Consider the following 24,174-nt stretch of genomic DNA (forward strand, 5'->3'; position numbering starts at 1 on the left):
AATAAATCAATAATTAATTTTTTCTGTTACATTATCATAATTGTATTATAGTCGAACGAGAGCGTTTTCGAAAAGTTGATTTGTTTTCAACTTTTCAAGCCACGTTACTCAATTAATTGTTTTAAATCGGAAAACTATGGAGAGGTTCTCTTGCGTTGGAATAAATATAACAGCTCTTAGCATCATAAATAGCCTTAAACAATGTTTAATTAGAACTTCATTTTTTACTAGAGAAATGATATATATATATATATACTAAACTCTCATTCCACCTTAATCTTGCTAGACTAATGTAATAGTTATCCATAAACTTTTGGATCGACCCTTTTTGTTATGCATGTACAGATAATGCTTGTAAAAGAGCTATCAAACCATTAGTCCACAGGGCTTTTGGAAGATCCCAATTGGCTGAGCCCACAAAATTTCATGTTCAATTGGAATAGTATAAGTAGAGATTTTGAGTTCGTTTGATAAAACCTTTTACATTGTATTTTTAATTTGCTTTTTAGTTTTTTTTTTTTAATAAAAAAAAAAGTGGTATAATTTGATGTGAAAGTGAAAATAATTTTGAATTTTTTGTAAGCATTTTGTGTTTAAAGTTATTTGTTAACGTTTTTGCTTCCTAAACAACGTTATCAAACAAGACCAGTATCTTTTTCTCATTAATAATTAGCGATTAAGAAGAGAAAAATAATGTAGTGATCCAGATTTTAATCTTTGAATAAAGTGATTTTGATTTCAAGATTAAAATTAGGTTAGAATATTTTAAGGCCTAAATAATAATATCGGAATTATTTCTATAGATATGTGAATATTTATGAATATATATATTTTGACGAGTGTAATTTAATTTATAGGTCTTGATTTTATAAGGAGAGTTTGTTTTAGAGTACGTATGAATTTACATTACCGATGATTTAAAAGCATAGGCGATTTTATTTAGGGCAAAGGAAGTTATTTACGGTTGTATTGTAAGCCATAAAGATATAATAATAACAATAACAATAATAATAATAATAATAATAATAATAAAAAGGATAATAATAATAAATAATAAATAATATGATTTATTTAGTGTAAAAAGAAAGATGATTTAAATATATTTGAATCATTGTATTATTTTATTGCTCATAGTAAAAATGGTTACTTTTGTGCACAACTCATTTTTACGGTTATTGAACTCTACAAAAAGTAATATTTCATATTTTGTTTTGAAAATATATAGCATTGTTCTATTAAGTTATGTCCATAACTTTAACTGATAAATGGATCGACATCACTCACTTGATTAATTATTTTTATTTGCTGAGGTTGCTCGTTATATTTTATTTACACTTTTTCAGAGATTTTACAAACTCTTGACGTTAGTCACACCGGAGGAAATGTAAGAATCTTAGAGTTTAGCAAGGGATTGCATATCTTGTGAAGTATTTTTGATGAAATATTATGTTGGGGATAAATTCCACTCAACCCGATCCAAGGAGGAGATAGACATTTAACAACTACTTCAGATAAATCAGAGAATTGGGATAAGACTTATGGTCCAATGAAATAAGAAGAATTATCAGATCAGAAGTCTAAGAAGATATCCAATTAGAAGTTTAATAAAGGATTAAAGTCCAATTAGAACTCTGACAGCAGTTCTAGATCAACAAGGAGCAGGAGTCCTAATCCAGGTTTGACTCCACCTCTTTGCCTATAAATAGGGTCATACCCCAGGTATAAACTAAGACTCAGTTTTTATGCACAGAGCATTATTTTCTTATAGAAACTAATTTAGGCATCGGAGAGGACCCCCGGAAGGCTCCCTTAGTTTTTGTTGTTTTGCAGAATTATTGAGAAGCGCGAAGAACATTAGAAGAACGTGCAGATTCACACCATACCGAAAACTGTACCAACACATTAGTTTTGAAAAATTTTATGTGCTTTTAATTATAATGTATTGTTACTGAATTTATATTTTGTTAACTTGAGGTATATTAATAGTGTGATCATTAAGAAGTGATTGATATTATTATGATTCCTTTCAAAAAAAAAAAAGAAGATATTATTATAATGAATTGTATCGATTTGTTGAAAGACTTTCAAGTATTAAGCTTAAATGTTTTATAATTTTATCAGGTGAATATATAATTTTTGGATGATTATATTGAAGACAATAAAGAATATAAATGTTTTGGTTAATTAACTTGTAAAAATTCTTAAAAACAGATATTTAATGAAAATTTTATATAGAGAAATATATGCTTTATGTGCCGTCGTAGAAACGGGGTGTGTTACAAGATAATAAGAAGAAGAAAGTAATTAAAAGATGTTTTTGGGTATGATTAGAAATATTTAGAAGCAACAAAACTAATTAAAGGAGAGCAATTTGTTGACCCAAGTTGTTAATCTTCAATGGACACTCCTTTCCCTCCTCACAATGACTCGTTCAATGGCTAAACCAACGTTCTACATCACCTTTTCCCAATTTAAGACACCATAATTTTTGCTCACAAACACATTGAAACGCACACGTCTCCTTCATTCTCTCTTTCTACTCCCTCAAAACAAGTTGAACAGCTAGCCCATCAAAGAAAATTCCGTTTCTTTTATTTCTTCTTCTGGTCAATTATATTCCTCTCATCCATGCAAAGACCCACGGCGCCGGAACGAACCAATCCCCGGCCACCCAGTTAATTAAAGCAATGCCGATGAATATCAATCCCCCACCCTCAACAAATTATGGCGGCGCTTCCCCGTCTATAACAGTAATTCTAACAATAATCCTCCTTGTTTTCTTTTTCCTAGGCTTCTTCTCTGTATATTTCTGTAGGTGTTTCCTTGAAAACGTTTCTAACTCGTGGCATATCCGACGAACCCCCTCCGGCAATAACATTAGCGCACCCAATGCATCTGTCATTAATGGCCTTGATCTTTCTCTAATACAATCCTTTCCCACTTTTTTATATTCAAGCGTCAAAGATTTCCGCAAAGAAAAATACGGTCTAGAGTGCGCAATCTGCTTGGTGGAGTTCGAGGATGATAGTTTGCTTCGCCTAATGACAGTTTGTTACCATGTTTTCCATCAAGAATGCATCGACCTCTGGCTCGAATCTCACAAAACGTGCCCGGTTTGTCGCCGGAACCTTGATTTGCCGCCTGACGGCTCATTGAAAAAGTCCTGTCGCGAGCACGCCGACTATAATTCCATGCACTCTAGATCTGTTCATGAGAGTAATGAGGCGTTAGCGGCAGATTCTATACGCATTGATATAAAAGAATATGAGAATGACGAGAGCTCGGAATCCTCCGGAGAAAGCCGCCATGACCATGCTTCTAAGACGGCGCAAGAAAAGAATGAAGCTAAAATGGTGGAAAGATTTTCAAGGTCACACTCAACCGGGCATTCGTTGGTTAAGACAAGAGAAGGGGAGGATAGGTATACACTCAGATTGCCGGAGCACGTAGAGGTACGAATTATCAGAGGCCACAACGGTGTAAAAAGTTGTACAGCATTTGGGGAATTCTCCCACCGAACGGCGGCAAGCAATTAATGGAGGCTTTTGCGAGGTGTACGTATAGGACCTCCGGGACGGCGGAAACACGAACAATAAAGTTTTTTTTTTTTTGGTAATATTTATATTTGTATTTTTTTTTTCCTTCTATTTCTCCAAACATAATTTTTTTTTTTTTTAATAAGTCTCCAAACATAAATTTAATAGAGGAAGATTTATTCCAAGCTTTCTTTTTCCATTTTTTTGTGAACTTATAGGTCTTAAATTGTGCACACAATATTCATCCTCAGACTTAAAAAATCATTAAAAATCGCAATCAATTAAGTAATGGAATTGTTACCAAATAGAAGTACCAAATATATAAATGTTTGAACAATTACGCTGTTTTGTTTCTACGTAAACTGATTTTTGAAAAATATTTTTTGTATTTTTTGGTGTTTAGATAGTCAAATAAAAAATAATTTTGGTTTGATCATAAAAACTTTTTTAATTTATGTAAAATATTTTTTTAAAAAAAAAACCATAAAACATTTTAAATTTGAGTTTTTCTTTCTCAAATTGCCGGACAACCATTAAAAGTCGTCGGCCATTTTTTGCATTTGTTCATTTTTCCTACAAGTCAATGTTCAATTTTTTTTTTGAAAAATAATTTCATTTAAAAGAATCAAAAAATAATTTACATCAAAACAAATCGAGATTCAACACCGAGTCTTTCCCCCAAAATCCAGTAAATCCGGCTTTTTAGCTCGTTCTCAGTAACATTTGTGGGGACTGGGGTGAGAAAACAAAATTGGGGAGTGAAAATACATAATAGTTGAGTCAAAATACATTTGTATGCAAAAAGATCTCAGAAATGTATCAACTCAACAACTTCTTGCAGCCCAGCCTGAAAATTCATCAAGTTGACCTCTTAGTTTTTCTCAATGGCTACACAATTTTTTAGTTGTCAGAATAAATTTCTTTTAATTTTTCTATAGAAAAGAATGGTAGGAATGTGTTTTGGCAAAAAGATGAGTAGGAGTTTTTTTTTTTTTTTTTTTTTTTTTTTTTTTTTTATTAAATAATAAAAAAAAAGATAATTAATTATTCAATTAATGAAAGGGAAAAATGTTCCATATGAATATATGAGATATAACTTTTAGAGAAATGATATTTACACTATAAATTTATACAACTTTTACGGAATACATTCACATGGGTGGGACCTATGTTGTAGGTCCTACTCATATGGGTCTCATCTCATATGAATGTGTTGTGTAAAAATTATGTAAATATCATTTCTCTAACTTTTAAGGAAAAATATTTTTGCACAACACAAGACACATGGGTTGGACCAACCACATGGGTCTCACCCTATGTGTCTTGTGTTTTACAAGTGTTGTGCACTAATCACAACTTAACTTTTAATTAGATCACTGTCTAACAATTAAATTTTATCAATTTCTCCATAAAGTTTTAATTGTTATCAAATAGATTATTCTTTTTGTCCTATCTTAACTTTCTAATGTTGCCGTCATGTCATATTCAATCAAATGCAATATATGTCTAATTTAATATATATATATATATATATATAACACAATTAAAAAATAAATAAACATTGGTCGAAGGATAGCCGAACCACCATCGAGTTTTGGAGGAGGTTTCGGTCACCCCCTTGGTAGAATAAGAGGTGGTCGAACCCAGTGGCAAACCCATTAAGGGGCTAGGGCCCCAAGATTTTTCTCAATTTTTATTTTTTATTTTTTATTTTTTTTATTTGGCTCCTCCAAATTTTCAACTCTCAGTCCGCCACTGGTCGAACCACTCACAAGCTTTTGGGATGGCACAAACACTCTTGATCGATTTAAGGGTGGTCCGACCACTTCCCAAAGTAGGGAGAGTAGTTTGACCATGCCCAAATTTTTTAGGGTAGTTTTGCCTCTCTAAATCAATCTGTTGACCACCTCACGGTTTGTTTTGTCTTGTTTTTTGATTTTTCTTAAAAATAATAATAAAAAAAATTGTTATTTATATTTATATTTGTTATTTTTTTTAATCTTTTATATAATTTTTTATTAAAGAAATATGTGTTACTTTCTAGTTAAATATAATGGAATGGATGATGAACCGATTAATGCTATACATACTCATATTCTTATATTTTCATTCTCAACATAATTTTTTAAATTATTATTGAGAATTTATCATTTAAAAATAATAATAATAATAATAATTTTGAAGTTGGAGACCGGAGTGTTTGTAGCTTTTTTCATTTGATAAAATTATAAGAAGAAAATCAATAAAAATTTAAACGTGAAGAAGTGATTTGACAAGAAGTCACGCAGTTCTCTCGAACATTTTTCTCTTATGCTTCGTTTGTTTTGGCGTAAAATGATTTTCTGGAAAATGATTTCGGCATTTTCCGGTATTTAGTAGGGGCAAAAATAATATTCAACCGGAAAATGATTTCTGTTTGACCAAAAATGCTTAGTAAATTTCGGAAAATCGTTTTCCGAAGACGCCAGACGCAGTCGACCTATTTTAAACGGCACAGTCGACCTTCACGTTAAGCAACCGACTACCATCGAAATATTGCCGGTTTCGGAATCCGACAACATCCGGTTAATGTCGACGGAATCTGGCGCCGGAATCCGGTCAGCCAGATTCCGACAACCAATCTGACCGGAATCCGGCAGACCTGCCGGATTCCGGCAATCTGGCCGGATCTGGCCAGACCGGCCGGCCCTGGCCAGAGTGGCCGGATCCCGATCGGCCCTGGCCAGAGAGGCCGGACGGATCTGGCCAGATCCAGTCAGCCTGTCGGGATCCGGCCTTTTGTGCTGGATTTCGACGAAACTGCCAGAATCCGGCTATCCCAGATTCCGACGAAACTGTCCGGATTCCGGCCTTTATCTCGAATTTTGGCTATATTAGCCGGAGTAAGGTAAAAATTGTCAGAATCTTGTCGGTCAGTAACCGAATCTCGTCATCGATGATTTTTATATTATTTTACATTAATATTTTTATGTTGTGAATAAAAATTGATTTTTATAAGTTAATATGATTGAATAAAAAAATAAATTTTTTTTTGGTATTTTTCGTACGCGCCAAATATCAAAAAATGCTTTCGACGAAAAATGATTTCCTGAAAAATAACTTCCCTAAAACTATTTTACGATGAAAATTATTTTACGTCGAAATAAACGGAGTATTAATGAAAAAGATGCGGGACAATGATATTTGAATCATACTAAACTATGCATTCTTGAAGAATCTGTATCTTTTATTAGCTCAATCCGAGCACTCAAATTTGAACGTTGATTCATCCTTCTTCATCCATGGATTCACTCCCAAAGTCCTTCAATCCCAACAAGCGCCTTAAAGAAGAGTTACTCTCTCTCTCTCTCTCTCTCTCTCTCTCTCTCTCTCTCTCTGTGTGATTTCTCTTTCAATTTATCCGAGTTCTCAATTTTCAAACTTTTCAGATTCGTGAGCAATTTGAGTGGATCTTCCATGCTCGAAATCGCCGCGCTTTTAACAAATACCACTGTAAGTCCACTTCTTATTCTATTTCACATTCCGATATATATCCCATTCATATTTCTCTTTTTGCGCTTTCAGATTCTGATTCTTCTGCGCCACTCGTTTTCCTCCAATCGCCTTCTCTGTAAGTTTCTTTTATGCAATTTTTCTATTTTGATATTGTTTGACCTGAAGATCAATTTACTCCATGTATTTCTTAGGATATTTGATTCGCTGAGTTTTGAGTGTGGAATCGATGTGATACTTAATGCAGATAATGTGTTTGTTGTTTTGATTTTAATTTGTTTCCTTGGATTTTGTTTGCCATAGACGCGTTGTTGAAGAAAAGTGATAATGAAATTCTTCGCTCTAAGGATTGGACAGCTTACATGGCTACAATGGCCGTTGATTTTCTGGTCATTGTTGTCCCCGTCGTCTTTTTTCTCACCGTAAGTCTTCTCTTGTGCTGGTGAAAACTATTGCGCCACGCTAATGAATGTGCATTTGAGGAGGACTGCGCTATTATTCCAACTATAGTTTGGTCAGGGTTTGTGTTATTGAGGTTCGATAATCGATGAGAATACTTTCCGTTGCTTATATGTAAGTTTTGATTTTCTGTTTTTGTAATGATAACTTGACAGGTTCTAGCTGATTGGACATATATATGCACAATTTTGTTGACGATGTTACTGGTTTTTAGCATTGCAGCCAAAAGGTAAAACTTGTAACACATGCTTCCCTTACTTTATTTATTTTTCACTACAGAAGTCATTTACATCAGGCCATAATGCTACGGTATATTGCACGAGTTTCTGAACATAGAACTTCTTTTTGAGAAGTAAGCATATAATTCACTTCTATATGTATGCTTTAAGGCAAACTTGTTTGTTCTTCAATACAGATCTGGTTCTTCTTCTCCTTCCTTGGAAGGCGGGATCCATTCTCTTAAGACAAAAATTTCATCATACAGGGTTTCTGTGGTACGAAGTCTGACATACATCTGTATAGTTTACTAATCATATTATATTGCTCAACTATGCTAAATATTCTCACGTTAACATGTAATTCATGTGATTGAAACCATTTCCTGCAGATGATTGGAACGTGCTTGTGTATCTTGGCTGTTGACTTTAGAATATTTCCTAGAAAGTATGCTAAGACTGAGACTTATGGTACTAGTTTGGTAAGATATTTCAAGCTGAATGCAACATGTATTCCTTGCTGTTATCAGTTGTTTTTCTTATTTGTGAAACTCATTTGATTACTTTCATTTTGGAGTTGAACTTCTATGTTCTTTATCACTTGTTAAGGTGTTATTTGTGGTGGAGAAATTTTAAAATGTACATCCAATAAGAATGTTTGATTCAGTGGCATAAGCAACATTTTATTCTTGGAGAAGCCATCAATTAATGAAACATAACTTCTTAAACCATCTTCCAATTTGTCAGTGTATCTCTCAAAATTATTAATAAAAAATAAAATTTGTCCTCAAAGAAGCCCTAAATTAATGAGTTGAGCACTCAAAAACCAAAAGAAAGAAAGAACAAATGAAGTTGTTGATTGCAATAATTGGATCTATGATTAAATTAGTTATCTATGACGTTCATTAAATTTAAAGAACGTGACTTGTAAGAAAGTTGAGATCATTACTTGGCCTAAATAATCTCTAATATCATAGAGTATAGCCCTTTGAATTGAGTGTATTTGATCAATTACATACTCATGTGGCTATGTTAGATCCGTTGGAACATGGCATGCTGGTGATCATGGGTTTTCATAACATGGTTTTATAAGAACACATAGACTTAGAAAAAGAAAAAAAAGTGTAAGTTACACCATATGCAGTTGTGATCTGGTCTGGACTTGGTTTACCAACCTGTGGTTTGAAAATGAACATTTTTCCCTTTTTTCTGGTTCACACCTGTATCCTTCTCTGTTAAGTTGGATGGAAATTGGACGTGAAAAAAGTAATAGACTGAACTTCAAAGGGCAAGGTGTCATTTTTGGATTACAGTTTGACAAACTGAATTTAGATCAAACCAAAGGTGTATGCTGTAATTTTCCTACATAATTTCATTAAGGGTGCTTTTGGCATTGCGATTTAATAGATAAAAAGTACAATTTTAAACCAAATTGCAGAAAATTAATTGTTTGGAATTGCGTTTTAAAAATGTAGGAAATCTGCCTTTTCAAATAGCAGGTAAGTTTTTTTTTTTTTTTTTTTTTTTTTTTTTTTTTTTTTTTTACAATTCACAATTCTAATTTTAAATCACATTTTTTGAAATCGCAAACCCAAAAAGCCCCTAACTGTATGTTTTGTTAATGGCAATTGTGTTTCACGTGCATTTCCATCCAAATTAGCTGAGAACTTATAAAGTGAACCACATGGAGCAAAGTTTACTTTTTAAACCATAGGTTGGCAAACCACGGGTAGTTCCCAAATAATTTACTCCCAAAACATATAAAATTCATTTGATGTTTTCTCTGCAGTGAGCATTCTGATGTTACTTTTTGGATTGGGACTAAACACCTGCTGCATCTTAAGCCCTTTACACTCTTCTGTTGCTGTTTCTTAAGTATATTCCCTTGACTTTTCAATTTGCTTGTCAGACAATTCTCTCATGCATTATTATTATTATAATTTTTTTTCATATTTATCTTCGACATTAAAAAGTGAAACTAATAGATAATAAGTAAGGAGAAATGAAATACTTAATATGAGTTTTGATCTTTTAGTTATATCCCGATTTTTATTTGTAAAGTATATATTCTTGAAATGAATTATTTATAAATAAAAAATAAAAATAAATAATTTGTAAGTTATATATTCCTATTTCGGAGTATATGGTTTAGATTATTATATTACTAGTGCTCTCATTTGTGCTTACAAATATTAGGTTGTAGATTCTCTCTCTCTCTCTCTCTCAAAATACTCTGGTGAATTCTTTATTTGATATGTAAATTTGTTTTTATTCTGTTTTAGCTTGTAGTAATCTGAATATGTTTGTTGAAATGATATATTCAAATTTAATTTTATGTCAGATGGATCTTGGTGTTGGCAGTTTTGTACTGGTAAATTCGTTAGTTTCACGACAAGCACGAAATGTCTCAGCTATGTAAGTCCTATTATACTTAGATTCCTCTGTCATTTTGGCACTAACGTCTTGGTATGAATATATGAAGGAGAAACTTGGCCATCTTAATAAGAACTGGCTAGTCGTTGCATCTTTTTTTTCAAGCATATAATTTATGCAACTGAAGTGATACTTATTAACCCAAAGGAAAAAAAAAATGCTTTTTGATATTTGTATATGTTTTTTGTGAGGTGTCTAGTTTTTAATATATTGTGAGGGAAGTAGTATATTTGTATATGTTTGTCTTGAGGTGTCTAGTTTTTAATACTATATAACTCCAAATAGCTGATGGATAGAATGTTAAATTATAACTCCACAGGCAAAGAAAAACACAAAAGACAGTTTATCATTGGTAGTTACATGCACTCACACTTTAACACAATAGAATAACCTGAACTGGTAGATTAAGTATAATTTACGACAGAATATGATAACTATGGAAAGATGAGTATTTTGCTTCCATGCTCTTTTAGGAATTGGAGGACCGCACTTCAATCTACTAGTCCACTAATCATTCTAGGATTTCTACGTCTTGTTTCTACAGCAGGTGTGGACTATCAGGTAGAATTTTTTTAATCTTATTGCCTTTAATGTAGTTGCGTATTTGTGCTGCATTATAGAGGCTGATTGTAACACATATTTGCAAAATTGCATGTTATTGAGGTAGACCATCTTACTTCTCTGTAAATGGATGGCTTTCGTAAAAATAGTTGGCAAAATCTGACCTAGCCTCTGTAACACTAATGGAGCAAATATGTCCAGGTGGGCTTTGCTAACCTCAGTTCACCCTGATTTATTTAGGGCTGGAAGTTTCTACATCTGTCCATGCATGTTGTAATTGGAGGTTAAATGCAGGGAGGCAATTATAAGTAGCTTTCTACATGTATTAAAAACTTTCACTCATATTATTGTTAAAACGTAACAAATTCTCAAGTTTGACTCTCATTTTGGTCATTTTCATATTGTCGTACATCATAGAGCTATAGCTATTTCTTATTTGGATTTGTGGAAACCTCCTACATGAAGCTGTTTCTCATATTAATTTTGTCACTTAGATACTCCTAAAAAATTAACATTTCGGTGGTACAATGTAATAAGACTGAAGTTTATGATCCTTTACGTGAGAATTTCTGTCATGACTACAATTCATGGTTCATTTGTAGTGCCATAAATGCACTATGTCATGCCGTATTTGCAGGATAATGAGAGTTTTATAGTTAAATTTTCTAATCTTATTATGTACTTATAAATGAGGCCTATCTGCACATTTTTCCTTGTAGGTTCATGTGGGTGAATATGGTGTGCACTGGAATTTCTTTTTCACACTTGCAGCCATATCCATCCTTACATCTACAATTAATGTTCCCACACAATATTCTGGAATTCTTGGTTCATTAATTCTAGTAGGTATACTTTCTTTTGAATATGTTTGTTTAAATGTATGCCTTTGGAGAGTTCATTTTGTAACCCTTTCAGATTTTTTATTATTCAGGGTACCAAATTTGCTTGATGCATGGGTTGAATTTGTATCTGCTTTCCAATGAAAGGGGAATTGACATCATCAGCCAAAACAAGGAGGGAATCTTTAGCATATTCGGTGAGGATCAAGTTGAAATGCTATAATGGTTGGATGATTGGCCTTAATTTTCATTAGTGGTGGAGTGAATGTTCACTGTTTTTAACATTGCAATTTACTTTTCTTGGTATGGTTTAAGTAATATTTTCAGGGAATCATGCTGGTTCAAAATATGGAATTCTTACAAAAATTCTGTGATTTTTGTTGAGTTCTGGAAAGATGTTAAATATTTTATTGAGAATATATGAAATTAAATCAGAAAGAAGAAACGAGAAAAAGAGTGGTGTAAACTCATTAATCAAGAAATTTTAATCAGTCATATCAGTTGGAATAGTTGGGGGGGGGGGGGGGTGTTAAATTTGTTGATAAACACATTTTATGAAGATGGACGAGCATGCATGTAAACCGATGTGCAATAAGCACTTAAGTGTCTCCTTGAGTTAATCTTTTTGTTAGTAGCTCTTACTCATTCTTACTGCATGTATTATTTTATTTTTCTGAGTATTGATTGTTTTTATTCCCAGGATATTGGGGTATGTACCTTCTTGGTGTCCAGTTGGGTAACTATCTATTTTTTGGAAAACATTCATCTGCTATGTTGAGAAGCAATAGATGGGCCAGGATAAGAGTCTGGGTTCTTGCTCTTCTGTTTTGGTATGGTCTATATAATGCTAGTAATTTCTAGCGTCCTTATCAACAACACTTTGAAAGTGACTTCTAACTCTTACTCTAAATTCCTGTTTTAGGATAGTAACTCTGCTTCTTGACAGATACGTTGAAAGAGTTTCCCGTAGAATGGTATAATATCTACTCTCTTTAATTTTCTTATTTATATAAGCGTTAATGTAACAACATGCATTAGTGTGTGGAAGAAAACTAATGCGAATGCATTGTGCAGTGCAACCTGACTTATGTTTCTATGGTATTGACTTTAAACCTACAGGTAATCACACTCCCCTTTGATTTGTAAATATAGAGTTTGATGACATTTTCACTCTCCTTCTAGTGTTGAAGTCATCACATATTGTGGCTGTCTGTTAACACAGCATAAAATCAATTATTTTAGGACATATATTAATGCAGTGAACAGATATTAAATGGATAATGTGTCTGTTTTGATTCATTGAATTTTCTTTTCTTGAAATAATAGCGATGGTTCTTTAATTCCCTCTAATGAATAAATTATATGTCCCATTCTAAAGTTCTTCATGGTAATGTCAGCCTACTAGTGTTAAATTTTAATTAAACTGTTTTCTTGTCTGTTTAGTTACAAGTTGGAGAATGGATAGGGAAGTTGGAAGGTATCTGGCTGCGATATTGGTAATTCATAGATGTGAGGAATAACCGTCAAAACTAAATACTTCCAAGTGAAGAGAGGTACTTGCGGTGACCAAAAAATTGTTAAGGGATGCACTGATTTTAGTCCAATAGTGTTTGTAGGTAAGTTTCAACATGTAAATCCAGTAGGTGAGAGGGTTGCTAATTTCGTATGAAAATATGTCCAAGGTTTGGAGGACTTTTGATTTTCAGTGGAGCTTACATTCGACAGTTGTGGGCTAAAGTTTGAACAATTATGATGTTACGATGATGGAGGAAAGGTTCATGCGTTGTTTGTTGATTAGGTTTGACCAAGCTTGAGGCCTCGAGGGAAAAAAAGGATTTAGTTTTCAGAATCCTAGTTGCATATGCTTTTAGTTTGAAGGGTTAATTGGTAGCTAAAGGTTGAGTCTTAAAGTTTATAAAAGGATGAGGGGTTTGGTTTAGGGTTTAAAAAAGGCTTGAAGGGGCTATATTGGTTCTCTTAAGTTGCACAAAGAGTAGTGTGTGTAGCGAGAGAGATCAGCCATGCCTTCCATATAATTCAATGAAATGTATATCTACTAAAACACTCATTCTTTTTAATGAGTCTAATCTTCATATGAGTAGAGTGTAATGTATATTCATGCTTATGCTCTATTTGTTTTGGTACAAAATATTCTCTCAACGGGTTTAATAGGAAATATTTTGCGTGAGAATTTTTCTTTTGAAGTTTTCTTTAACGAGTTAGAAGTAAATAAAGATGAAAAGGAGGTAAAAGTAGTTAAAGAAATTCTTGACCACAAGAAAAATCTTGAAGTAAGCAAAAGCTAGGAAGTTGATGAATTGTCTTCGAAGCCTGAAGTACAACCCTCAAATGATGATAGTTTTGTGAAGGTAAGTTCTTTATCATATGGTCAAGACACTGTTCAAATTGTGATACATCTTAAGTTTTTTGATGAAATTCCCCAAAGACCAATTTTGATGAAGTTTCATTTATTTCCTCTAAAAGATGAGTGCTTCAATATATCTTCCTGTGATAAAAAAAATTATATATATATGATCATTTTTGGGAGGAATTTAAGGAGAGATATTTGATTCAACGAGTTTTTAGAAATAGGAGGGTTGGATTTAGCCAATATTTGTAAGACAATTATATGATACATGATGATTGTAGCATGTTGTCCACTGTATATTGTTCATGTCGCCAATAGAAGAAGAGTTCGCTGGCTCAAGTTGGTAAAGTACAAGTTCTTACTGTTATCTTAAGGCTACATGTCTATTTCTTAATTTTGTAAGACGGAGAAGAAAAAGAGGATGGAAAGTGTTATTTTTTATTCAAATAGTGTGGAAGATTTAAGCCCACTTGAGGGCGAGTTTTCTTTTCAAGTGGAGGGGACTGATGTAGGACATATTACCCACAATTAATCAGAATTTCTCCTTAAATAGGAACCCTGAGAGATTCCCAAGTAATAAGACTAGCATACAAGTAAGAATAGTTTGTAGAGAAACTCCATATAAAGAAGGAAAATAGAAGATGAAAAGCGTCACCTTGCCAAATAGCACTGAAAGGATGGAAAGGTTCAAAAGGTTTGCCATAAATTAGAGTACACATGGATGAGGAGGCTAGGCAGCACACTTTAATCCGACTCTCAGAAAATTAAAGTGCAAAAGAGTGTTCTTGACAAAGCTCCATTCAAGCCTATTGGCCTTCTCAAGGTCAATCTTGACTACCATATAACCAGCTGTTCCTCGTATGTAAAATTTCTTGCACAGGATGAAGTTATATCCAAAGCTTTTTAAGTTGGGGTACAGCTGCTTTGAAGGGAATGAATAAGGGCATCTAGGTGTGCTCTAAGACAGTCTACCAGAAATTTGGTGACCACTTTGTATACAAGATTGTAGAGCCCTATGGCCAGATTGCCCTACTGTCTTAGGTTTCTCACAATTTGGGATGAGACAAATATGTATTCATCTGGGAGGGGATGGTGCAGGTAGAGTATATAATATTCTTAATCAGGTAGCCAAGCAAGTTGCCTGCCAAATCCCAACAGTTTTTGAAGCTTGGTTGGAAGCCATCTGGTTTGGGAGCCTTATATAAGATTTTAGAGACCGTCTCATCTTATCTCCTGATCTGAAGGATTTGAGTCCAAGATGGATTGAACCTCAGCAATAGGAACAAGGGATAAATTAGTCAGGCCTCGGGGAGAGAGTTGAGACTGGGAGTGACTGGTTTGGAACAAATCCTTATAATGCCAGAGTTCAGAACCAAGACTTCTCCTTTCAAGATCTTTGTGTTTAACAATAAGAAACCTCATGTGGTGCACAATTCTTGCAGGTGGGTTCATGCATCTTGCATAGTCCAATACTGAGGATCATGGTTTTCTTGTCAATATATCAATCGAAAGGATTCACAAATCAGAAAATTCTTCATTTTCCTTCACTAGAACTGTGCATGTTCACATAACCAACAACCCCCCCGCGCCACCCCCCCCCCCCCCCCCCCCCCCCCCCCAAAAAAAAAGGTGTTCATGTTAAGGTAAACCACACGTGTTCAAATATATTGAATATATTGTTTAGTTCATGATTGTTTTCACAAAGTATTGAATTAAAGATGCTCTTTTTAGACCTTAAATTTTTAACCTGGAAAAGTTGTTATAGAGATTGCCTCTAACTTAGCTTTATATGTTATCAAAGAATTTTGAGAATTTTGTTGGACTTTCTGGTGGCTGTAATTGATTACTATTTTTCGAGTGTTATAATCTTGATATGGAAAGTAGATGTCTATTGTACATTATTTTGTTCTATCACTGATAATGTAACCTTTACGTATTGTAGTTTTCAATTTTAAGTATGTAATTGTTCCCAATCAAAATATCTCCTCTTTGTCAGGTTCTGTCAGTACTAATGCTTTCTGATTACATTCCCGGAAGTATAACTTCAATACTGGAAGAAGCATTTAACCGGAACTTACTGGGTGCATTTCTTCTGGTAAACAAGATACCCTATATAAACGTTTTTTCCCTCTAAAGCTCAAGTAACAATCTATTTCTATCGTTTTCATTTGCAGGCAAATCTGCTCACAGGGCTGGTAAACTTGTCTATGGATACCCTGTCTGCATCATCAGTCTCGGCCCTTTCTATCCTGCTTGCCTATGCTTCTATTTTATCAACTGTTGTTGGAATTGCAGATTTTTGTGGCTTTAGGCTAAAATTCTGGTAGAGTAACTATGGTCGGTAGCTTTTTGTCTTTTTTGGTGAAAGCTAGCATTGAAATAATCAAAATTCTCCATGCAAATCCATGTGCCTGGCATGATTGTTGAAACTGATCCCTGAGAGTTGAGTCACCTGGCTTACCATTTCCAAGATGATACATTATATAAAGCCCTAGGACTGCAGAGACTGATGATGGAACTCATGGTCCCAATGGCACACATGACACAAGATATCAGGAACACCCCATTATCTTGCACATGAAGTTACTTGTTATTTTCACATTTCCTTTGTAGAATCAGTCGTATTATTTATAGATCAATGATCATATATGCCCATTTATACAAAGCAGAACAAAAACGATCTACAATTCACACTTCGGTGTCTCTCTTCTTTTGTATAATTTCTGGCGTACATGCGCTCACATGCTCGGTGAAACGGCACAAGGAGATGAAAAGATTAGTCAATTTTACCAGGGAAAAATTAGGTTGGAGATGCAGTTTTGAGATCTGAACGTCGGCTAATTGCTGATAAAAATGTACTTTTTTCGAGAAGTGAAGCCGATGGTCACATGGATTACCCTGCATAGTCTGATAGCTTGGAAACATGGTCCAAGGTGGACCACCCTTCATGTCCTCGTCAGCAGATAGGCATGCAACAGTCCACAGAGTTTGTAATCTCTCTTTCATAATGTTTGTACTCTCCTCGATATTCATAGCCCTGGGACTATTACACATAATGTTGAAAAAAAAGATGAGCCCTATAAACGAAATGATAGGCCTAATGCGTGATGAGAAAAGTAAGCTAAGCTATAGCATCTGAACGTGTATAATTGTGACATCTTTTTTGTTTTTCTTTTTTCTTTTTTCTATCTACTAATAATAATGCAGACGTGGGGATTGTAGCTTATGCTAAATAAATAGCTTTTCCTTTTTGTATTGAGGTTGCCACCTAATTGTCCTTTTGCTAATAATTTTCTACTCTAAGACCATCTCCAGCATTTGCTTTAAACCCCACCTCTAAAGATTAGCTAACAAAAGGTGAAAGAGCGCTTTAGTTGGGTACTCAAGTGAAGAGTTTCTTTGTTACTGATCTCTTCATGTCTTTTACGTAGTCGATAGGGAGTATTATTGACTTGACAAGATCTGAAGCTTTCATTGTTCTTACTTTTTTATTCCTCTCATTTTCATTTTGTTTCCAAGGAACTTGAATTATATTGGACTGTTTTCACTATTGGGTAACGTTAAAATTTCTTGCTGTTGCTCTATTTTTATTGGTTGGTTATTTTGTTTTTTATAGAGAAAAAAAAAATTGTAAAAAATTTATAAAATAGAATAAAAAATATACTTTTCTTTACAGAAAATTATACTTATTGAATGTATATCATTGCAATTATTAGCAATCGCAATTATGTGCTAAATAATATTGGTGTTAGAGATTCCCATAGCTTTACGGTACCGATTATGCTAGAAAAGGACTGTACTCGTCTAAGAAGTCAAGGTGGTAATCAAGCTTCCTTGTGCATGACGCATGAAGACTAAAAAAAGCCAGTCCATTGCCTATAATTAGCTTAGTTAATAGGACTCGTTTGCAAATGCATTTTAAGATTCTTTTTTTCTAAAAAAAAAAAAAAAAAAATTCTTGTTTGTTTTAGTGAAAAGGTAAAAATATTAACAACAAATAAATACATAAAACACTCAAAACATTTAGGAAAAAATACATTTAAGTCTCCTGAATTAACAACCAATTGCAAAATAGCCTTATTAACTGGCATGTGTAATGGATACACCAAACTACTATTTTGTGACAAGCAGGCCATTCCATTAGGGTTGACCATTAGAATGGATGAAAAAACTAAATTTGACCAAAATCTTTTTGAAAATACCCTTACTTTGACCATTGAAAATTTTAGTCAAATTTAGTTTTTCTATCCCTTCTAACGGTTAACCCTAATGGAGTAGTTTATTTGCCACAAAATGGTAGTTTGATGTATCTAAGTATCACACCTATCATACAGTTCATGAGACCATTTTGAAAACTCATATTTTTTCTCAAAAACATTTAAAATTAATTTCACCTTTATATTTATATCACAATTTAAAAGCAAAATGCACATTCTAAAAAAAGCATTAGCAAATTAAAGAAGATTAGCATATTTCTCCATGCTTCCATCTTTTAGATACACAACTCATTATACTTGACAATGACTTTTCCTTTATTTTTTAATTTTTTTTTTACATGTCCACACAAGAAGAAGAATGAGAATTCAAATTAATGAACTTCACTTTATCTTGAGGACTACAATGACTTTTCTAAGCTGCCCGCTTTTGACGATGATCATGGCCAAGTAAGTGCTAAAAAAATCGCTAACTTTTATGGTAATTAATACGCCACTTAAACCAATTAAAGGATTAATTGTAGGCAAAATTATTGGGTAGACTGGCTCCCACAGTTTCTTGTATCATCCACCGTCCATCGATCAATCAATCCCACGTCGATTCTATGGAAAGCCCTTGATTACGTACGTAGTACAAAATCACCATTTCCCCAACATCAAAATCCAGATAAACCAACCGTACGTGATACATGTAGAGCGTAACAGTGCGCTGTGAAGCACAAGCACGTACCACTTTCTCCTGTCTAAATTTATGTATTTAATTATTTTGACGAATCTACGGTGATTTCCTGCAAACCCCGACACAGATTTGAATGTGAGCCGTAGCTTTTGCACAGCTTGTTCTGTTGTTTGTATGCATAATTCTATATTGATTTTGGGTCCCCCAACATCATCCTCTCCCTTTCAGAAACGGTGCCAGTCTTCATCGATGAAATCGGGAAGGAAACCCGAAAAAAGGAGAGAGAGGAACCCTCTTTCTTCTTTCTTCACTTTTTGAAGCAGAAAAGCACAAACTTCTTTCTGCCCTCTCACGTGCACTATATCCTTCACTCCCCATGATATACCCCCCCTACAATATATTAGGGGATTTAATTTATTGTAATTTCTTGTAATCAGACTTAATTATTGTTTTGATTACTATATTTATCTACCCAATACTCTTATAAATAGGGAGAAATTAATTATTCATTTTCTCTCCCGGTCCTTCTCCCATCCCCCACTTTTAAAAATCACCATTAAATCTGTGGGATCCATGTGAGCCCCTCCCCACATATCTAATAATGATTTTTAAAAATAAAAAAGATGAAGGAAGAACAAGAGGAGGATGTATATTCACATTTCATAAATAGACTCTTACGTATTGTAAAAATAACAAAAAATAAGAATAAAATGTAGTCTTTTAAGCTTTATCATATAGAGGGACATAATTAACAAAAGCATAAAATAAAATTTTGAGGGGACATTTGTTAATATTAGAGGGAATATTACATAAAAAGCATAAAATTTAGGGGTAATTTTAAAATTCCCAAAGCCTTACCTAGTTCCACTTTTGAACGCAAGTCATAGACTAAACAACGTAAAATGTTCGTGTCTATTTTATTATTCTGCTATTTTTTCTTAATTTTCATTAATTTTCATGGTCTTATGATTTCTTTTCAATACCGTCCTTAATTACATTTTAAACCCCCCCCCCCCCCTTCTCTCTCTCTCTCTCTCTCTCTCTCTCTCTCTCTCCCTCTCCCTCTCTCTCCCTCTCCCTCTCTCCCCTAAAAAGTTCAAGTGCTATAAAATGATTGTTGTGTTTGAATATTGGGAATAACTAGCTATTTCAAGGGGAAGAGGGAGGAAATTAGGTAAACAGTTCGATAAAAATGGCTTTAGAAGCTCTTTCTTCCAACGAGCTTTTCAACTTCATAATCTACGACACGATCTCTGCAACCCCATATAGCAGCCACGACTCTTCAGAGAACACTACTTTCTTACTAGAGAATGCAATGAAACCTCAAAATCAAGGTGGTGTTTTGGACAAGTCTGCACTGGTGAGTACCCCAAAACGCAGCTCCGGCAGGTCAGAGGTTGTCGACCGGAGGCAGAATTTGGCGGTTCAAGCTGGGAGGAAGAAGAGGAGAAGAAAGCCAAGGGTATGCAAGAACAAGGAAGAAGCTGAGACGCAAAGGATGACGCATATTGCTGTCGAAAGAAACCGCCGGAAACAGATGAATGAGCACCTCCAAGTCTTGCGCTCCCTCATGCCTGAATCCTATGCCCAAAGGGTGTGTATTTTTTCATACTTCTTCCCTTCTCTCTCTGTCTCTCTGTCTCTCTTTTGTGTTGAAGAAAGAAACTGAACTAGCTTCCATGGAGAATTAATTCTAACCATAACAGAAAGCTCAGGGATAAAAAAAGAAAAAAAGAAAAAGGAAATCCTATAGAAGAATATGCACTAGTTGACAAATCGTAGTCTATAATGCTTGGAAGAAAATTTGAGAAATCTGGTAAAGTTCTGAAAAGTTTGACTGAATGAATTTGAGTCAAGAAACTGTTCATTTGGCAAAGTTCAGCGTAAAGCTGGGTGATGCAGGCAGCAGTCACGTAAAAGTTAAGCTGAAAATGGTCATATATATTCTTCATCATGTTTATTCCACCACTGCATTTTATATATTCTAGCTCTAGATTTTTCCTTCTTTGTTTGTCACGTGAAAAAGGAACATATATATATACCAAGAGATTGAGGTAATTAATTTGTTTCGATCTCTATTTTATACATCATCATTCTTAATTACCACAGCATGCATATTCTATTCATAATTACCTTGTAAATTTGTTAATACGACTACTAACAGAGACCTCTAATGTTGTCGGGGAGTGTCTGAGAATGAGGAAGTGCTTACCGGATAAATGAGTTGGTGTTTTGGTTTGGAGGTTTCTTTGAAATGATTTGATTTTGTGAGTTTGAGGTGAAATGTAAGTAGTAGGGATGGAGTTCCTTTGTTGTTATTGAGTTGAGAACCAGTTAATTGTGGAGTGTTCTTTCGTTTGTTGGTTTTAATGAAATTAAGCTTATTCATTCATTTTCTTAATGCTTTTACAATTTGTATTTGTGTAGGGTGACCAGGCCTCCATAGTAGGTGGAGCAATAGAATTTGTGAAGGAGCTTGAGCACCTCCTGCAGTCCCTTGAAGCTCAGAAACTCCAACTACTAGAGCCAGCTGAGGAGACGACCACAAGCTCCAAGTTGATGATGGCACCACCATTTGCACAGTTTTTTGTGTATCCACAGTACACCTGGTCTCAGATCCCCAACAAGTATACATCAAAGACTAAGGCTGCCATAGCGGATATCGAGGTTACTTTGATTGAAACCCATGCAAACCTTCGCATTCTGTCGCGACGAAGCCCTAGACATCTCTCAAAGATTGTTGTCGGTTTTCAGGCACTCCATCTCTCCATCCTTCACCTCAATGTGACCACCATGGACCCGTTGGTTCTCTACTCCATCAGTGCCAAGGTACGTCGTATAATAATAATAATTTCTTTCTGAGTCAATGTGGTTTACTTTTGCCACATACAGTGGCGCCCGGCCGAGAGAGCGGGGCCAATTTGCCTCTCGTGAACATTGGAACTTGTCTATCCTTAAGGACTGACCCAGTGTTTTTAGGCCCCGTCGCCCCGTGACCAAGGTAATTAACTTGATATATGGATGGTAATTACCCCGTGCTATTTGTTGGATTCTTGTATAACTGTCATACAACTGAATAATATGGTAATAAAAGGTAATATTTTGATCAATACTTGTAAAAACAGAAAAAATTAGTTTTGATCGATCCGTGATAGTTGATTTTTACGGTTGTACTTGAGTATACTAATTAAATAGAATTAGGAGGTATCGAAAACTTTTGAACTTAGAAGGAAAATGCTTGGAATACTATATCTTCGTTGGATAAAACTTTTTAAAGGGTTTTTTGTATTACGATGAAACATAAAAATGATAATTTTGAGTGTTTTATTAATTGAGTTGTTTGTTAATGCATTTGAGTACGTAATTTGTCTTAAAATTTTGACATGTTAGCAATTACGTGACATTGTCATATCAGTTGTAATCAAATATAATTGTTTGATGGACGTGGCCTTTATTTGAGGTCTAGAGTTTGCCCTATCATCCGCATGTTATAGATTGTCATATCAGTGTGTAAAAGACTTATAATAACAGTTGTAGTATTCTTTATCCTCAATTCCGGAATTACCCCTAGCTTTGGGGGCATTACTAGTTCCTCCAAATTTTTTAAAAATTTCTCTAAATTCAATGTCTTTTTACTAGTTGGTCGAACCCTCCAAAACTAATTTTTTACCCTAAAAATTCTTTTTTTTTTTTTTTTTTTTTTTAAGTTCAGTCTCCCATCATCTAAAATCCTGATTCTGCCATTGCTAGCTAACAGTATTCTTGAACCTGCTTCTCTGTTCTAAATAAATTGTGTACATGTTTCCATCTCCCTAAACTGAGAAGGCATTGGTTTGTCTTTTGTGCATGCATATATTTCATAAGAAATGGAATTACGTCAGAGATCGATCGATAGTTGAGTTTAGAAAATAAGACGCATAGTAAATTCTTTTTTTTTTTAACTCTATGATCAGCATATATAAATAATTCTTCACCCCCTTTTAATGATGGTCTTTATTTATATATATATATATATATACATATACTGAGTGTCAGAGAAGGGGACCATTGGCAGATCGAGAGAGATATATCGATCGTCTTTTCTAACATTTGTAGTGTTAGCCATGTTTGGAAGGAACAGGATCTGCTCAAAATTATTCAAAAATCAACGAGTTTTCGGCTAAAATTTGAATATTATAAATGCAGGTTGAAGAAGGGTGCCAACTCACATCAGTAGATGACATAGCAGCAGCAGCTCACCACATGCTTAGAATAATTGATGATGAAGCAGCTGCCTTATGTTGATGGGAGAAAATATCCCATCTTCCCCCATATACCCTTGGAGTTAAGGTGGGATCACAGAAATGCCATCCTCTTTTTGCTTGTCCTTGTCTGATCAGTCATCAGTGTATGTAGCTAATTAAAGTCTTGTCATATATATATAGGCCGTGTGTTTTTTCTTTTCTTTTTTAATTCCCTCAGTTAGAGCTTTTGTATGTAGCATGGTTTTCACCAAAAATCACCTAGGAAAATAAAAAAGAAAAAAAAGAAAAAAAGAAAAGAAAATCAGAACTAGGGTTTAATCGGCTTCTTGGGGCCCAGCCCATATGCTGACAAGGACTTGGTTTGTATCATTGGAAGAGTTCTAATTTGATTCAAGGTGGTTAATTGTTTTCCATTTCCATTTGCTTTGCTTAATTATATCAAACCAAAGAAATTGGCTTCCTTTATATATTAAAGTGTTTGTTTTGTTTTTTTGGTCTTTTATTTTTTATTTTCAAAACAAAAATGTTAATGTATGATCTAAAACAAAAAGGATAGAAAATTGGGTTGAAGGAAAATTCCTCAAATTTTTAGTATCTAAAAGTGTCATGTAATTTTTAGCATGTGAGAAACACATGTTTTTCTAATAAAATGTATTTCTCATATGCTTTTTAAATAACATTAATAAAAATAAAAATGTATATGTTTTTCACGTGTTCAAAGAACACATGGTACTTTTAAGACCGAGTACGTTGGAAGAATTCCTACCATCCGGCCAATTTATAAAAAATTTGTATCAAAACGTACACATACACAAAAACGTACATAATTCTTAAAAATACATAAAGAATTTTCATCTAACCCTCAAAGCACGTACGAACTTATTGTTTAATGGTGATCGATTAAATCAGTGAACTTTCATGGATGCTCAGTTACGTGGCCACTCTAGGACTCTGTGGCTCTGCCTATATATGCAGTGCCTTTAATTATCTTTTCGTTTATTAATTAACTGACTCAATCTTCACTCGATCTTGAAGGTGAGTTGTAAAAAAGCCTGGAAAAGGATCAAAATTGAGTGCATTGAGAGGAAAAAGTACGGGAACTCTCTCTCAGCTCTGTGAAAAAAAATACTGTAA

At 34.1% G+C, this 24,174-nt stretch overlaps 3 protein-coding genes across 3 annotated transcripts; all 3 read left to right on the forward strand.

Moving 5' to 3' along the window:
- Nucleotides 1-2,687: 2,687 nt before the first annotated feature.
- Nucleotides 2,688-3,536, forward strand: LOC133853987 (RING-H2 finger protein ATL29-like). Its single transcript, XM_062290008.1, has one exon. The coding sequence runs from the start codon at nucleotides 2,688-2,690 to the stop codon at nucleotides 3,534-3,536; it is 849 nt and encodes a 282-aa protein (XP_062145992.1).
- Nucleotides 3,537-6,696: 3,160 nt separating this feature from the next.
- Nucleotides 6,697-16,590, forward strand: LOC133854383 (uncharacterized protein At4g17910). The gene is made up of 16 exons (XM_062290568.1): nucleotides 6,697-6,867; nucleotides 6,965-7,028; nucleotides 7,101-7,146; nucleotides 7,332-7,450; nucleotides 7,643-7,716; nucleotides 7,903-7,981; nucleotides 8,095-8,184; nucleotides 10,044-10,117; nucleotides 10,609-10,696; nucleotides 11,416-11,542; nucleotides 11,628-11,732; nucleotides 12,236-12,365; nucleotides 12,458-12,509; nucleotides 12,610-12,654; nucleotides 15,900-15,998; nucleotides 16,078-16,590. Exons 1-16 carry the CDS (start codon nucleotides 6,818-6,820, stop codon nucleotides 16,228-16,230), a joined length of 1,395 nt encoding a protein of 464 aa, XP_062146552.1. The 5' UTR covers nucleotides 6,697-6,817; the 3' UTR covers nucleotides 16,231-16,590.
- Nucleotides 16,591-19,857: 3,267 nt separating this feature from the next.
- Nucleotides 19,858-23,453, forward strand: LOC133854827 (transcription factor bHLH71). The gene is made up of 3 exons (XM_062291096.1): nucleotides 19,858-20,390; nucleotides 21,224-21,625; nucleotides 22,982-23,453. The coding sequence occupies exons 1-3, from the start codon at nucleotides 19,989-19,991 to the stop codon at nucleotides 23,078-23,080; spliced, it is 903 nt and encodes a 300-aa protein (XP_062147080.1). The 5' UTR covers nucleotides 19,858-19,988; the 3' UTR covers nucleotides 23,081-23,453.
- The last annotated feature ends 721 nt before the right edge of the window (nucleotides 23,454-24,174 follow it).

This window comes from Alnus glutinosa, chromosome 13, assembly GCF_958979055.1.
Source record: "Alnus glutinosa chromosome 13, dhAlnGlut1.1, whole genome shotgun sequence".
Lineage (NCBI taxonomy): Eukaryota > Viridiplantae > Streptophyta > Magnoliopsida > Fagales > Betulaceae > Alnus > Alnus glutinosa.